Source organism: Coregonus clupeaformis, chromosome 13 (assembly GCF_020615455.1).
Source record: "Coregonus clupeaformis isolate EN_2021a chromosome 13, ASM2061545v1, whole genome shotgun sequence".
NCBI classification, from domain to species: Eukaryota; Metazoa; Chordata; class Actinopteri; order Salmoniformes; family Salmonidae; genus Coregonus; species Coregonus clupeaformis.
The window spans coordinates 29,553,192-29,569,282 of record NC_059204.1 but is presented as its reverse complement, the minus strand read 5'-3'; the positions used below and the strand labels follow the sequence as shown (position 1 = coordinate 29,569,282).

The following is a 16,091-nucleotide window of genomic DNA, read 5'->3' as shown; positions in this document are numbered from 1 at the left end:
CTGGTTGTCACTGTTTGATTTCTCAATATACAGTATAGTAGATATAAAAATATACCTTTTAATGTACTCTGAACATGACTGGTCCAGGATGAATCACATTCTTACCAGAGCACATTGTTAACATCTCTCATAGAAATGTGATGTGTAGATCTGACAGTTAGTTGCCATTTATTAGATAGAATATGTAATATAACAGCAATCTATCTGCACCATTCTGGGTTAATAGCTCTATTGTGTTGGGAATTTCCAATTTTCAGACCCATTGTTAAGCCTGGCAGTATTCTTGTCACCACTCTGTTATAATTGTTATGTTTTATAGCCAGTTAAAGTCTCATGACATCACTTTTGATGGGTGTAATAATGACAGGCTGAGAAGATTTCGGCTATAAAACACCATCTCAGTCTGCAGTGGGAGATAGAGTATAAACAGAGCCAGTTCACAAGAAGAACTTATATAAACCCTCCCAAGATAATGTAGCTGTCAGTGGCCAGTTATTTTATATGCCCATTTACAACAGATGAGCTTGTATGGGGGGAGAGAGATCCGTTGAGGAGATATCCCATTAAGACAACTGTTATTCTTATCATAGGTGATCCTCCAGCTTGACTTTAACTTGGCTCTATGAGGAGCATACACTGAGCGTACAAAACATTAGGAACACCTGCTCTTTCCATGACATAGACTGACCAGGTGAATCCAGGTGAAAGCTATGATCCCTTATTGATGTCAATTGTTAAATCCACTTCAATCAGTATAGATGAAGGGGAGGAGACAGGTTAAAGAATGATTTGTAAGCCTTGAGACATGGATTGTATATGTGTGCCATTCAGAGGGTGAACGGGCAAGACAAAATATTTAAGTGCCTATGGTAGTAGGTGCCAGGTGCACCAGTTTGAGTGTGTCAAGAACTGCAACGCTGCTGGTTTTTCATGCTCAACAGTTTCCTGTGTGTATCAAGAATGGTCCACCATCCAAAGGACATCCAGCCAACTTGGCACAACTCTTGGAAGCATTGAAGTCAACATGGACCAGCATCCCTGTGGAATGCTTTCGACACCTTGTAGAGTACATGGCCCGACGAATTGAGGCTGTTCTGATGGCAAAAGGGGTTGCAAGTAAATATTGGGAAGATGTTCCTAATGTTGTGTACACTCAGTGTATCTCATTCAAGGACACACACAGATTACCCTGTGAATGTAGGAAAGTGCTTGATCAGTTCAGATCTTAGAGCCCACCGTGGAAAAGTGATTGGGGTTTGTCTTGAAGGGGATCTGGGGAGAAGCTGGCCACAGTCAGAGCTGCAGTGAATGGGAAAACCACATTAAGTGTGTAACTTGCTGTATTAACAGGTAATGTCTCCTGCTTCATCTGTTGAGGAACACGACTGAAGGTGAGAGAGCGAGAGAGAGGTCACATAATGAAGTCTGGGTTCGCGACTTGAGGACTATAGCTTTGACTTCATATCTGACAAGATCAACAACACAAAAATACAGCCTTTAGTATCCGGGCCGAGGTAGAACCAAAAACTAGATTACAATACCTGTTTGTCCTTCAGTATAGGACAGATAATAATCAGATATAGGCAGCATGACTTTGACTGTAGTCCACAATGACCTCAGCAGCTCTGAACATAACCTCTGTTTTTCTAAGGGGTGTAGGAGCTCAGATATAATGAGAGGTGCATAGAAGTGTGATAAACAGCATAGGCTACATAAAGCCCTGAAAGTACCCTATGACACAACCTCAGCTCATGCACAGCTTTGAAGAATACAGTGTGATTCACTAAGGAAACAGTGGCTAAAATGGTTCACCCCAAATTACTTGGTGAGCTCACCATTCTTTCTACAGATGTAGGATCTTAATGTGAGCCAGTTTGCTACAACAGGAAAAAAATCCTGCAGCAACGGGAAATGTGAATCATTATGTGGATTATAATGAATGGTGTTTTTTGTAGGGGTTGATTCTTCATCAGGGAAAATCAAGTCTGACATTTGTGGAAATTACAAACTTTAGAAGCCTTTTTAAACACTACAAGTTTTACATTTCCTGCATTGTAGGAAAGTTATCCTACAACAGGGTGATCAAATTAAGATCTTATATCTGTAACAACAAATACTGGAGCCAAATCTGGAGGAGGAAGTGCACCCAAGCCCTCTCATAAAAACACAGCAGGCAAACAAATCAAACCTAAACTATACTTCCTGTTTCCACCGGACTACACTTGATTGTATGGGTAGTCTGGGGAATGTTATACTTAGCCTATTCTCTTTGGTGCCATTCTCCAGTGTGTCTCTGTCCCACCCAGTGCTGTGTATGGGTCTGATGTATCACTGTTTTCATCGGTTTGCCCTTTTGACTCATAGTGATAAGGTCCCTAATGTGTTAGAGCCCTGTCACTCATCCAGATAGCTACCTGTTAAGGCTACTGAGGGATTTACACATAACATAAGAGTGTTCCAGAGAGACAGAGAGCACACAGCTCTCTATCTCTAGATTATTCTTATTTTGGGTGTCCTGTGGTTCCCCCGTGCAAATTCAGGCATAAAAGGAAAAATCAATACATTCTCAGTAGTGCTTACCTCGGTTCCAACATATCAGTGACATCATTAACACAGACTCAGTCAATGTACACAACGCTTTCATCCCCATATTTATTTGAAATAGATTACTGGATTAGCACAGAGACAGAAATAAAGGTGAAAGGATTAAATATGGTAAACACCATATTTCATTTCATGTCTTTGACACTTGAGTACAACAAAATTCTGTTTTCTCAGCCTACTGTCTGCAGGGACTAAATAACCTGCCCGTGATGCCAAGGTAAAATGTTTAACTACACATGAGCACTACCACTCACAAACACGAGGTGGCAGTGTTTCATTGTAGTATATCATAGAAAATTGACCACACACCAAGCATAGAGATGGAGAAAAGGCTTGTTTGAAAACAATTTGAAATGCATTTGTTTATCTATCTGCCATCAGTAATTCTATAGTCTTCCCTCTAGTTTCCTGTTGCTGCTAATAAGAAAACCAACACCACACATGATCAACGACAGATCTAGCATTTAACCCTCAACGACAGGTCTATCATTTAACCCTCTGAGCTATTTCTCTGGCTAACTCATCATCTTGTTTTTCGCAGGTTATGTACACAACTCTCCTTCTCCCTCTCTCTCCCATCCCTCTGACTCCCTCTCTCTCAACATCTCCTCTCTCTCCTTTCTCCACCATTTCTCTCTCCCATCTACTCTCTCTTCCTCTCTGTCACTCTCTCTCTCTCCCCCATATGAATTCAATTTCAATTTATTGGCATGGGAAACACATGTTTACATTGCCAAAGCAAGTGAAATAGATGACAAACAAAAGTGAATTAAACAGTAAAAATTTTACAGTAAACATTACACTCACAAAAGTAAAAAAATTATAAAGACATTTCAAGTGTCACACTATGTCTATATCCAGTGTTGTAATGATGTGCAAAAAGTTAAAGTACAAAAAGGAAAATAAATAAACATAAATATTTGTTGTATTTAAAATGGTGTTTGTTCTTCATTGGTTGCCCCTTTCTTGTGGCAACAGGTCACAAATCTTGCTGATGTGATTGCACACTGTGGTATTCCACCAAATATATATGGGAGTTTATCCAAATTGTATATGTTTTCGAATTTTTTGTGTGTCTGTGTAATCTGCGGGAAGTATGCGTCTCTAATATGGCCATACATTTGGCAGGAAGTTAGGAAGTGCAGCTCAGTTTCCACCTCATTTTGTGGGTAGTGTGCACATAGCCTGTCTTCTCTTGAGAGCCAGGTCTGCCTACGGCGGCCTTTCTCAATAGCAAGGCCATGCTCACTGAGTCTGTACATAGTCAAAGACTTTTGGGTTAGTCACAGTGGTCAGGTATTCTGCCACTGTGTACTCTCTGTTTAGGGCCAAATAGCATTCTAGTTTGCTCAGATGTTGGTAAATTCTTTCCAATGTGTCAAGTAATTATCTTTTTGTTTTCTCATGATTTGGTTCGGTCTAATTGTGTTGCTGTCCTGGGGCTCTGTGGGGTCTGTTTGTGTTTGTGAACAGAGCACCAGGACCAGCTTGCTTAGGGGACTCTTCTCCAGGTTCATCTCTCTGTAGGTGATGGCTTTGTTATGGAAGGTTTGGGAATCACTTCCTTTTAGGTGGTTATATAATTTAATGGCTCTTTTCTGGATTATGATAATTAGCGGGTATCGGCCTAATTCGGCTCTGCATGCATTATTTGGTGTTTTACGTTGTACACAGGATATTTTTGCAGAATTCTGCATGCAGAGTCTCAATTTGGTGTTTGTCCCATTTTGTGAATTCTTGGTTGGTGAGCGGATCCCAGACCTCACAACCTTAAAGGGCAATGGGTTCTATAACTGATTCAATTATTTTTAGCCAGATCCTAATTGGTATGTCGAATTTTATGTTCCTTTTGATGGCATAGAAGGCCCTTCTTGCCTTGTCTCTCAGATTGTTCACAGCTTTGTGGAAGTTACCTGTGGTGGTGATGTTTAGGCCGAGATATGTATAGTTTTTTGTGTGCTCTAGGGCAGCGGTGTCTAGATGGAATTTGTATTTGTGGTCCTGGCAACTGGACCAACTGGACCAACTGAACACCATTATTTTTGTCTTACGAGATTTACTGTCAGGGCCCAGGTCTGACAGAATCTGTGCAAAAGATCTAGGTGCTGCTGTAGGCCCTCCTTGGTTGGGGACAGAAGCACCAGATCATCAGCAAACAGTAGACATTTTACTTCAGATTTTAGTAGGGTGAGGCCGGGTGCTGCAGACTGTTCTAGTGCCCTCGCCAATTCGTTGATATATATATACATATACATATATTAGTCATTTAGCAGACGCTCTTATCCAGAGCGACTTACAGGAGCAATTAGGGTTAAGTGCCTTGCTCAAGGGCACATCGACAGATTTTTCACCTAGTCGGCTCGGGGATTAGAACCAGCGACCTTTCGGTTACTGGCACAACGCTCTTAACCACTAAGCTACCTATATGTTGAAGAGGGTGGGGCTTAAGCTGCATCCCTGTCTCACCCCACGGCCCTGTGGAAAGAAATGAGTGTGTTTTTTGCACATTTTTGCCACACACTTGTTGTTTGTGTACATGGATTTTATAATGTTGTGTGTTTTTCCCGGAACACCACTTTCCATCAATTTGTATAGCAGACCCTAATGCCAAATTGTGAACGTTCTGAGAGACTCTGGGTTGAGGTCAATGATAAAGTAGTCTACAGTACTACTGCCAAGAGATGAGCTATAGGTGTACCTACCATAGGAGTCCCCTCGAAGCCTACCATTGACTATGTACATACCCAGTGTGCGACAGAGCTGCAGGAGTTGTGCCTAGGGGGTCATATGGGGGAGGGAATGCTGTCACCTTCAGGTATGTGTTTGTCCCCCTTTGTGCTGAGGGTGTCAGGTTCTTGTCCAGTTCTGGCATTTATGTCGCCACAGACTAGTACATGTCCCTGGGCCTGGAAATTATTGATTTCCCCCTCCAGAATGTAGAAGCTGTCTTCATTAAAGTATGGGGATTCTAGTGGGGGGATATAGGTAGCAACCAGAGGGGAAAAAACTCTAGACCACCTTTACTCCACACACAGAGACGTGTACAAAGCTCCCCTTCGTCCTGCATTCGGAAAATCTGACCATAATTCTATCCTCCTGATTCCTGATTACAAGCTAAAACTAAAGCAGGAAGCACCAGTGACTCGGTCAATAAAAAAGTGGTCAGATGAAGCAGATGCTAAGCTACGGGACTGTTTTGCTAGCACAGACTGGAATATGTTCTGGGATTCTTCCGATGGCATTGAGGAGTACACCACATCAGTCACTGGCTTCATCAATAAGTGCATCGATGACGTCGTCCCCACAGTGACTGTACGTACATACCCCAACCAGAAGCCATGGATTACAGGCAACATCCGCACTGAGCTAAAGGGTAGAGCTGCCGCTTTCAAGGACTTATAAGAAATCCCGCTATGCCCTCTGACGAACCATCAAACAGGCCAAGTGTCAATACAGGACTAAGATCGAATCGTACCACACCGGCGCCGAAGCTCGTCAGATGTGGCAGGGCTTGCAAACTATTACAGACTACAAAGGGAAGCACAGCCGCGAGCTGCCCAGTGACACGAGCCTACCAGACAAGCTAAATTACTTCTATGCTAGTTTCGAGGCAAGTAACCCTGAAACATGCATGAGAGCATCAGTTGTTCCGGATGACTGTGTGATCACGCTCTCCGTAGCCGATGTGAGTAAGACCTTTAAACAGGTCAACATTCACAAGGCCGCAGGGCCAGACGGATTACCAGGACGTGTACTCTGACATCACTGACATTTTCAACCTCTCCCTGTCTGAGTCTGTAATACGAACATCTTTCAAGCAGACCACCATAGTCCCTGTGCCCAAGAACACTAAGGTAACCTGCCTAAATGACTACCGACCCGTAGCACTCACGTCTGTAGCCATGAAGTGCTTTGAAAGGCTGGTCATGGCTCACATCAACACCATTATCCCAGAAACCCTAGACCCACTCCAATTTGCATATCGCCTCAACTGATCCACAGATTATGCAATCTCTATTGCGCTCCACACTGCCCTTTCACACCTGGACAAAAGGAACACCTATGTGAGAATGCTATTCATTGACTACAGCTCAGCATTCAACACCATAGTGCCCTCAAAGCTCATCACTAAGTTATGGACCCTGGGACTAAACACTTCCCTCTGCAACTGGATCCTGGACTTCTTGACTGGCCACCCCCAGGTGGTAAGGGTAGGTAACAACACATCTGCCACACTGATCCTCAACACGGGGGCCCCTCAGGGGTGCATACTCAGTTCCCTCCTGTACTCCCTGTTCACTCATGACTGCATGGCCAGGCACAACTCCAACACCATCATTAAGTTTGCCGATGACACAACAGTGGTAGGCCTGATCACTGACAACGACGAGACATCCTATAGGGAGGAGGTCAGAGACCTGGCCATGTGATGCCAGGACAACAACCTCTCCCTCAACGTGATCAAGACAAAGGAGATGATCGTGGACTACAGGAAAAAGAAGAGCACGCCCCAATTCTCATCGACGGGGCTGTAGTGGAGCAGGTTGAGAGCTTCAAGTTCCTTGGTGTCCACATCACCAACAAACTAACATGGTCCAAGCACACCAAGACAGTCGTGAAGAGGGTACGACAAAACCTATTCCCCCTAAGGAGACTGAAAAGATTTGGCATGGGTCATCAGATCCTCAAAAGGTTCTACAGCTGCACCATCGAGAGCATCCTGACTGGTTACATCACTGTTGGTATCTCTCTCTCATCCCCCCCACCCCTCCCTTTCTATTTATCTCTCTCTCTGTCTCTCATTCTCTCTCTAGGTCCTACAGGGCAGGCCGGTGCTCCAGGAGATTATGATTCCCACTCTGTCAGTAGTGTGATTGGTTGCTCTTGACTTCCCCCCCTAGGAAGAGCCAGATAGCTCTACAACTACAGGATTCCTCCCCACCATAACCACTATACCCCATATAGAGGAGTGGGAAATATATACCGCCTCTACCTGAAGTGTTGTGGTATGACCCAAGGCAGTATGCATAGGAGGAAACGAGTACAATCCTTTTTTCTCTTTTACAACTATGTTTTTCAGTCTTTTTAACCAATGCCTCCAACTGTTGCTAAATCCACACAAGGCCACAGTTCTTATCTAGCTATTTATTAAATAGAAACAAATGAGCAGTTAGTTAGGTAACCCCTAAAGCACTTTATTACTGTGAACTTTTCAATAGCAAAAAACACCGGTGAACTTTTTCTTTTGAATTCCCAGGTGTTACATAACTGCTCATTGTGTGTATTTAATAAAATAATAAGGCTGGGGTCTCAAAGAAAAATAATAAATTAAGACACACCTTTTATAATCACTGCTTGACCACATTTACAGGTAGTAGTCCACACAGTGACAACAAAATAGAGTACTCATTTTACAACTCTGCTTTCATTGGGCCCTTGAATGGCATACATTTCTCGAAAACCTAAAGATAATTTGAATATCTGTACCAATAATGGTTGTTATAAAGGTGCCAATAGTAGATCTGATAACCAGGGACAGGTAAAGCCTTGGATACTATTTAATTGTAATGCAGAAAGGGTCAAAAGAATGGCAAAGGTATTTTCCAAAGCACATATCGAACAACAAGATGGTGACTTAAATTAGACTACATATATGATTATAATTGTCTGCATGGGGAAACCCAGTATGTACCATATAGTAGTTCTAAGGCACCCCTATATAAAACAGAAGAGAATGAAGATTCATTCACTACACTTTGACCTCTACAATTAATGGAGAAGCGTGTGCAAAGCAATTTTCTGTGCAGAACAGACAATAAATATCTATTTATCTATAAATATTTATATCCAAATGTCCATGTCGAGTACCCGTCATCTTGGTTTGCTTGAGTGGCACAAGTGATGCCTAACGTTATCACAGAGACATTAAATAAACTGCTGAAGTCAGTGGTTCTCTTTGTCTTCCAAAAGGAATCTGTGGTTGGTGCCTTTAAAACAAAGGCCTCATATCTCATCTCTAATCTTAATTAATTTTGTGTGAGGCAACTCACAACCCCTATCTCTGCCAAAAGCAAGCCTGCACTGTTTTCATGTACTGCAACCGTAGTCTCCTATTTGTCAACATCAGGCTTCATTTTCTTCCTGGCCTGAGCCTCAGCTAAGCAGGCATGGTGGCTGTATCCTGTCTGTCTCTGCTTCCTGCTGGGTTGGCAGGCAAGTCACTTCCTGGGCCTGGCTGACTTGGTGGAGGGAGGGGAGCTCCAGGGGATCATGGTGCATCAGGCCAAGTCAGACCAGGTCAGGGCAGCTCAGGCCAGGTCAGACCAGGTCAGGGTAGGGCAGAGTGTAAGAAGGGGTGCCCACTGAGAGGCCACATCCCTGGGCTAGGAAAAGAGGAAAGAGCCAGGGTCTGTCTGTCTGTCTGTCTGCTCCAGGTCAGGTGCCACACACTCTGTAAAGTAGTCGTCTGGGCATAGAGGCCGACTGTTGGGGAATGTGTCATGGTTAAAGGTCGATTTGAGTGCCTGCACCGGCCGGGGGCAGAGGAAGAGTGGGGGATTAGGTAGTGCTGATCTACAAGTTGCGGCCAGGTACGTGTAGCGACTTGGGGCTAAAGCCGTAGTCCACTATCCTGATATGTAGGCTGCCGGGTCCACGTTGTTGTTCTGTCCGTCTTCGATGGCCTTGATCTTCTCTGTCGTGGTGAGGTCTGTTGCTTCTGTTCCCACTACAGCCTTCTTTGACCTATCAGGTGAAACCCACAAAAGCTATATGTTTTGCTATCTGGTAATGATATTTAAATAAAAAAGGGTTTTCATGAGATTCTATCATGATACATACATTTAATGAGTTATGTTACTCAGCAGTAGGGGACACATTCAGGAATCATAATCACAACCGTTGCTGTAAATATGTAATGTTGCCTGTGGCCCAGTACTTTTGCCTTCAGTATTTAATTTATGCCTAACTGCTCTGCTGATTTTATGTGAAGGATGTAACAGTTCTTTGGCAACCCACATTGAAACTCATAAGCAGAGGACATCAAATCTGGGCGATTTTAGAAAAAGAATCGGGGCGACAGCAGGTGCCACATTTTGGTGTTAATGTAGGCCACCAGACTATATATCTCTGTAGGACATATCACGATTGTTCTCAGTAGACTATATATCTCTGTAGGACATATAATGATTGTTCTCAGTAGACTATATATCTCTGTAGGACATATCATGATTGTTCTCAGTAGACTATATATCTCTGTAGGACATATCATGATTGTTCTCAGTAGACTATATATCTCTGTTAGGACATATAATGATTGTTCTCAGTAGACTATATATATATCTCTGTTAGGACATATAATGAGTGTTCTCAGTAGACTATATATATATATATATATATATATATATCTGTAGGACATACAGTGGGGAAAAAAAGTATTTAGTCAGCCACCAATTGTGCAAGTTCTCCCACTTAAAAAGATGAGAGAGGCCTGTAATTTTCATCATTGGTACACGTCAACTATGACAGACAAAATGAGAAAAAAAAATCCAGAAAATCACATTGTAGGATTTGTAATGAATTTATTTGCACGTTATGGTGGAAAATAAGTATTTGGTCAATAACAAAAGTTTCTCAATACTTTGTTATATACCCTTTGTTGGCAATGACACAGGTCAAACGTTTTCTGTAAGTCTTCACAAGGTCTTCACACACTGTTGCTGGTATTTTGGCCCATTCCTCCATGCAGATCTCCTCTAGAGCAGTGATGTTTTGGGGCTGTCGCTGGGCAACACAGACTTTCAACTCCCTCCAAAGATTTTCTATGGGGTTGAGATCTGGAGACTGGCTAGGCCACTCCAGGTCCTTGAAATGCTTCTTACGAAGCCACTCCTTCGTTGCCCGGGTGGTGTGTTTGGGATCATTGTCATGCTGAAAGACCCAGCCACGTTTCATCTTCAATGCCCTTGCTGATGGAAGGAGATTTTCACTCAAAATCTCACGATACATGGCCCCATTCATTCTTTCCTTTACACGGATCAGTCGTCCTGGTCCCTTTGCAGAAAAACAGCCCCAAAGCATGATGTTTCCACCCCCATGCTTCACAGTAGGTATGGTGTTCTTTGGATGCAACTCAGCATTCTTTGTCCTCCAAACACGACGAGTTGAGTTTTTACCAAAAAGTTATATTTTGGTTTCATCTGACCATATGACATTCTCCCAATCCTCTTCTGGATCATCCAAATGCTCTCTAGCAAACTTCAGACGAGCCTGGACATGTACTGGCTTAAGCAGGGGACACTGCAGGATTTGAGTCCCTGGCGGCGTAGTGTGTTACTGATGGTAGGCTTTGTTACTTTGGTCCCAGCTCTCTGCAGGTCATTCACTAGGTCCCCCGTGTGGTTCTGGGATTTTTGCTCACCGTTCTTGTGATCATTTTGACACCACGGGGTGAGATCTTGCGTGGAGCCCCAGATCGAGGGAGATTATCAGTGGTCTTGTATGTCTTCCATTTCCTAATAATTGCTCCCACAGTTGATTTCTTCAAACCAAGCTGCTTACCTATTGCAGATTCAGTCTTCCCAGCCTGGTGCAGGTCTACAATTTTGTTTCTGGTGTCCTTTGACAGCTCTTTGGTCTTGGCCATAGTGGAGTTTGGAGTGTGACTGTTTGAGGTTGTGGACAGGTGTCGTTTATACTGATAACAAGTTCAAACAGGTGCCATTAATACAGGTAACGAGTGGAGGACAGAGTAGCCTCTTAAAGAAGAAGTTACAGGTCTGTGAGAGCCAGAAATCTTGCTTGTTTGTAGGTGACCAAATACTTATTTTCCACCATAATTTGCAAATAAATTCATTAAAAATCCTACAATGTGATTTTCTGGATTTTTTTTCTCAATTTGTCTGTCATAGTTGACGTGTACCTATGATGAAAATTACAGGCCTCTCTCATCTTTTTAAGTGGGAGAACTTGCACAATTGGTGGCTGACTAAATACTTTTTTACCCCACTGTATATAGTGAGTGTTCTCAGTAGACTATACAGTGTATATCTCTGTTAGGACATAGAATGAGTTTTCTCAGTAGAAACTGAGTGTCCTACCTTTCTCTGTTGAAGATGAGGAAGTCCCTCTCCACATTGTCCAGGCGCTGCTTGAGCTGACCGTTCTGGGAAATTTAAAAGAGGTTTAAGAACAGGTTTAAGAACACACACAACACACTCACTGTAAACTTTTTTAAGACAGTAAAGATTCTCCTGACCCAGATAATTGTTGTTGATACTTGGGACAAGAAGAAGGGGGAGAACAAGCACTGTAGTTAATTTTAAAGGACTCTCTCTCAGAGCCCCACTTTCCCTTCACTGAAACAGTGTCACACATTTAGTTATGTTAATCACGTGAGAACAACAACATCTCCGTGACGACCTGTCCTGGCAGCCTTGTGGTGTTATGACAGGTTCTCGCCCTCTCTGGGCAGTGGGTTAGTGTTAGGCAGACTGATTGGGCCAGATTGGGCTTCAGATGACTCCCACTGTAAGTTTGTTGACCCGCTGTACAGGCCTGGCAATCAGCCTGGAGAGCTAGTACAGGTGCTTTCACATTGGGGCGCCAGACCCTGTCAGACAGCCAAGAGAAGTAGAGCACGGAGAGAGAGAGAGAGAGAGAGAGAGAGAGAGAGAGAGAGAGAGAGAGAGAGAGAGAGAGAGAGAGAGAGAGAGAGAGAGAGAGAGAGAGAGAGAGAGAGAGAGAGAGAGAGAGAGAGAGAGACAGGGTGACATTCACACAGAAGCTTTGTTTATACCTGCGTCCTTTGTCTTGATCTTATCCACATTCTGATTGTGGTCACATTTTCAGAAGTATCAAAATGTGTCTCTTATCCGTCCACTGTGTCCGCATTGTGACCACATTTCCTGGTCCCTCCCTGTATGCAATTTATTTGACAGCTATTCTATCAAAATAATATTTATTTATTTAAGACAATGATTTTAAAAGGTGGGATAATGAAGTTTTAAATGGTTTCACTGTCCAGATCCATCTACACTTGTAAGATATCCAGACACAATGTGTGCCTGACTACCTCCGAAGGTGGTCAGGAAGATCTCATCTCAATCAGATCACAATGTGTATTTTAATCGTCTACACCTGTCTGGAAATGTGGGCACAATCAGAATGTGGACAAGATCAGGACAAAGGATGCATGTTAGAACCAGGTGTAGAGAGAGACACAGAGTGAGATGTACAAACAAAGAGAGGGAAGAGAGATAGAGAGAGATAGTAAGAGAGAGAGAGATAGAGAGAGATAGTAAGAGAGAGAGAGATAGAGAGATAGTAAGAGAGAGAGAGATAGAGAGAGATAGTAAGAGAGAGAGAGTGAGAGAGACAGACAGACAGAGATAATAGATAGGTAGTGGGAGATATATAAAAAGATTGAGACAGAAAGAGAAGGAGATATATCTGATCAGGTACTACTACCTACTGTATCTCTGAGGTGTTGACAGAATGAAAGCTCCTAAAAACAGGTATGTTTGACAGAGCCTGATAACAAGCAGCGTTTCTTCAGACACATCACTCTACTGTGTGACTGAACTCTCTTTTATTGTATTTATTTATTTAACCTTTATTTAACCAGGTAAGCCAGTTGAGAACAAGTTCTCATTTACAAATGCGACCTGGCCAAGATAAAGCAAAGCAGTGCGATAAAAACAACAACACATTTACATATGGGGTAAAACAAAACATAAAGTCAAAAATACAACAGAAAATATATATACAGTGTGTACAAATGTAGCAAGTTATGGAGGTAAGGCAATAAATAGGCCATAGTGCAAAATAATTACAATTACTATTAACACTGGAATGATAGATGTGCAAGAGATGATGTGCAAATAGAGATACTGGGGTGCAAATGAGCAAAATAAATAACAATATGGGGATGAGGTAGTTGGGTGGGCTAATTTCAGATGGGCTGTGTACAGGTGCAGTGATCAGTAAGGTGCTCTGACAACTGATGCTTAAAGTGAGTGAGGGAGATAAGAGTCTCCAGCTTCAGAGATTTTTGCAGTTCGTTCCAGTCATTGGCAGCAACTGGAAGGAATGGCGGCCAAAGGAGGTGTTGGCTTTGGGGATGACCAGTGAGATATACCTGCTGGAGCGCATACTACGGGTGGGTGTTGCTATGGTGACCAATGAGCTAAGATTAGGAGGGGATTTGCCTAGCAGTGATTTATTGATGGCCTGGAGCCAGTGGGTTGGCGATGAATATGTACCAGCCAACAAGAGCGTACAGGTCACAGTGGTGGGTAGTATATGGGGCTTTGGTGACAAAACGGATGGCACTGTGATAGACTACATCCAATTTGCTGAGTAGAGTGTTGGAGGCTATTTTGTAAATGACATCGCCGAAGTAAAGGGTCGGTAGGATAGTCAGTTTTACGAGGGCATGTTTGGCAGCATGAGTGAAGGAGGCTTTGTTGCGAAATAGGAAGCCGGTTCTAGATTTAACTTTGGATTGGAGATGCTTAATGTGAGTCTGGAAGGAGAGTTTACAATCTAACCAGACACCTAGGTATTTGTAGTTGTCCACATACTCTAGGTCAGACCCGTTGAGAGTAGTGATTCTAGTCGGGTGGGCGGGTGCCAGCAGCGTTCAATTGAAGAGCATGCATTTAGTTTTACTTGTGTTTAAGAGCAGTTGGAGGCTACGGAAGGAGTGTTGTATGGCATTGAAGCTCGTTTGGAGGTTTGTTAACACAGTGTCCAATGAAGGGCCAGATGTATACAAAATGGTGTCGTCTGCGTAGAGGTGGATCTGAGAATCACCGGCAGCAAGAGCGACATCAGTGATATACACAGAGAAAAGAGTCGGCCCAAGAATTGAATCCTGTGGCACCCCCATAGAGATTGCCATAGGACCAGAAAACAGGCCCTCCGATTTGACACATTGAACTCTATCTGAGAAGTAGTTGGTGAACCAGGCGAGGCAGTCATTTGAGAAACCAAGGCTATTTAGTCTGCCAATAAGAATGCGGTGGTTGACAGAGTCGAAAGCCTTGGCCAGGTCGATGAAGACGGCTGCACAGTACTGTCTATTATTGATCGCGGTTATAATATCGTTTAGGACCTTGAGCGTGGCTGAGGTGCACCCATGACCAGCTCGGAAACCGGACTGCATAGCGGAGAAGGTACGGTGTGATTCGAAATGGTCGGTGATCTGTTTGTTAACTTGGCTTTCAAAAACTTTCGAAAGGCAGGGCAGGATGGATATAGGTCTGTAACAGTTTGGATCTAGAGTGTCACCCCCTTTGAAGAGGGGGATGACCGCGGCAGCTTTCCAATCTTTGGGATCTCAGACGTTAAGAAAGAGAGGTTGAACAGGCTAGTAATAGGGGTTGCGACAATTTCGGCGGCTAGTTTTAGAAAGAAAGGGTCTAGCCCAGCTGATTTGTAGGGGTCCAGATTTTGCAGCTCTTTCAGAACATCAGCTGTCTGAATTTGTGTGAAGGAGAAGCGGGGGGGGTTATGGGCAAGTTGCAGCGGAGGGTGCAGAGCTGGTGACTGGGGTAGTGGTAGCCAGGTGGAAAGCATGGCCAGCCGTAGCAAAATGCTTGTTGAAATTCTCGATTATTGTAGATTTATCAGTGGTGATAGTTTTTCCTAGCCTCAGTGCAGTGGGAAGCTGGGAGGAGGTGCTCTTATTCTCCATGGACTTTACAGTGTCCCAAAACTTTTTGCAGTTAGTGCTACAGGATGCAAATTTCTGTTTGAAAAAGCTAGCCTTTGCTTTCCTAACTGCTTGTGTATATTGGTTCCTAACTTCCCTGAAAAGTTGCATATCGCGGGGGCTGTTCGATGCTAATGCAGTACGCCACACAGGGGCGGTGTGTTCATTAGGGCGATATGGGCGACGCACTGCCAAACGGGAAAAGGAAGGGATTTTTTTTCTAATCAATTATATCACAGCAACAGTAGTTATCAGTGTTCTAATCTAGACGTCTGATCTGCCACTAAATGTCCAATCAGGCTAAAGTCGTGCTTCAAATGGCCCCGCCCCCTTTGGGGCGATTTCAGTCAGGTTGAAAATCGCCCAGAAGTCTCTCATAGCCTGTCATGTAAAATCTTTTTTTTTCAAATATCAGAGCTTTCAATACAATCTCTATGGGTTTCTGAGGGCTTGCACTTACGGCGCTTTCGTCATACGTAACATAACCATGAACGTAACTAAGAAAAGAGCGGGTAGCAGCGTCAATCAATTCACGTACTACTATCAAGATGGCTAGCCTTCAGTGCAACTCGATTGTCTCTTTGAAAGAAGTTCACATCAAAGACCATTCAAAACGAGCTACTGTAACTGGAGTGTATGCTAGCGGTCATGAGGGAACATATTGTGGAGGAGGTGAAGTCGGCGAACTTCGTAGCTATCCAAGCTGACGAGACCACGGACGTTTCTACACAGATACAGCTGGTGCTTGTGCTGAGGTACATAGATAGCAACC

The 16,091-nt window shown here is 43.4% G+C and overlaps 1 protein-coding gene across 1 annotated transcript in view; it reads right to left on the bottom strand.

Moving 5' to 3' along the window:
• Positions 1-7,393: 7,393 nt before the first annotated feature.
• stk32a (serine/threonine kinase 32A) overlaps positions 7,394-16,091 on the bottom strand; it is a 98,177-nt gene continuing 89,479 nt past the window's right edge. Inside the window, exons 12-13 of the mRNA XM_041893616.2 lie at positions 11,703-11,767; positions 7,394-9,348 (exon numbers count right to left, since the gene is read on the bottom strand). Of these exons, the coding sequence (XP_041749550.1) occupies positions 9,231-9,348; positions 11,703-11,767 (183 nt within the window). The 3' untranslated portion in view covers positions 7,394-9,230. The remainder of the gene's footprint in view (positions 9,349-11,702; positions 11,768-16,091) is intronic.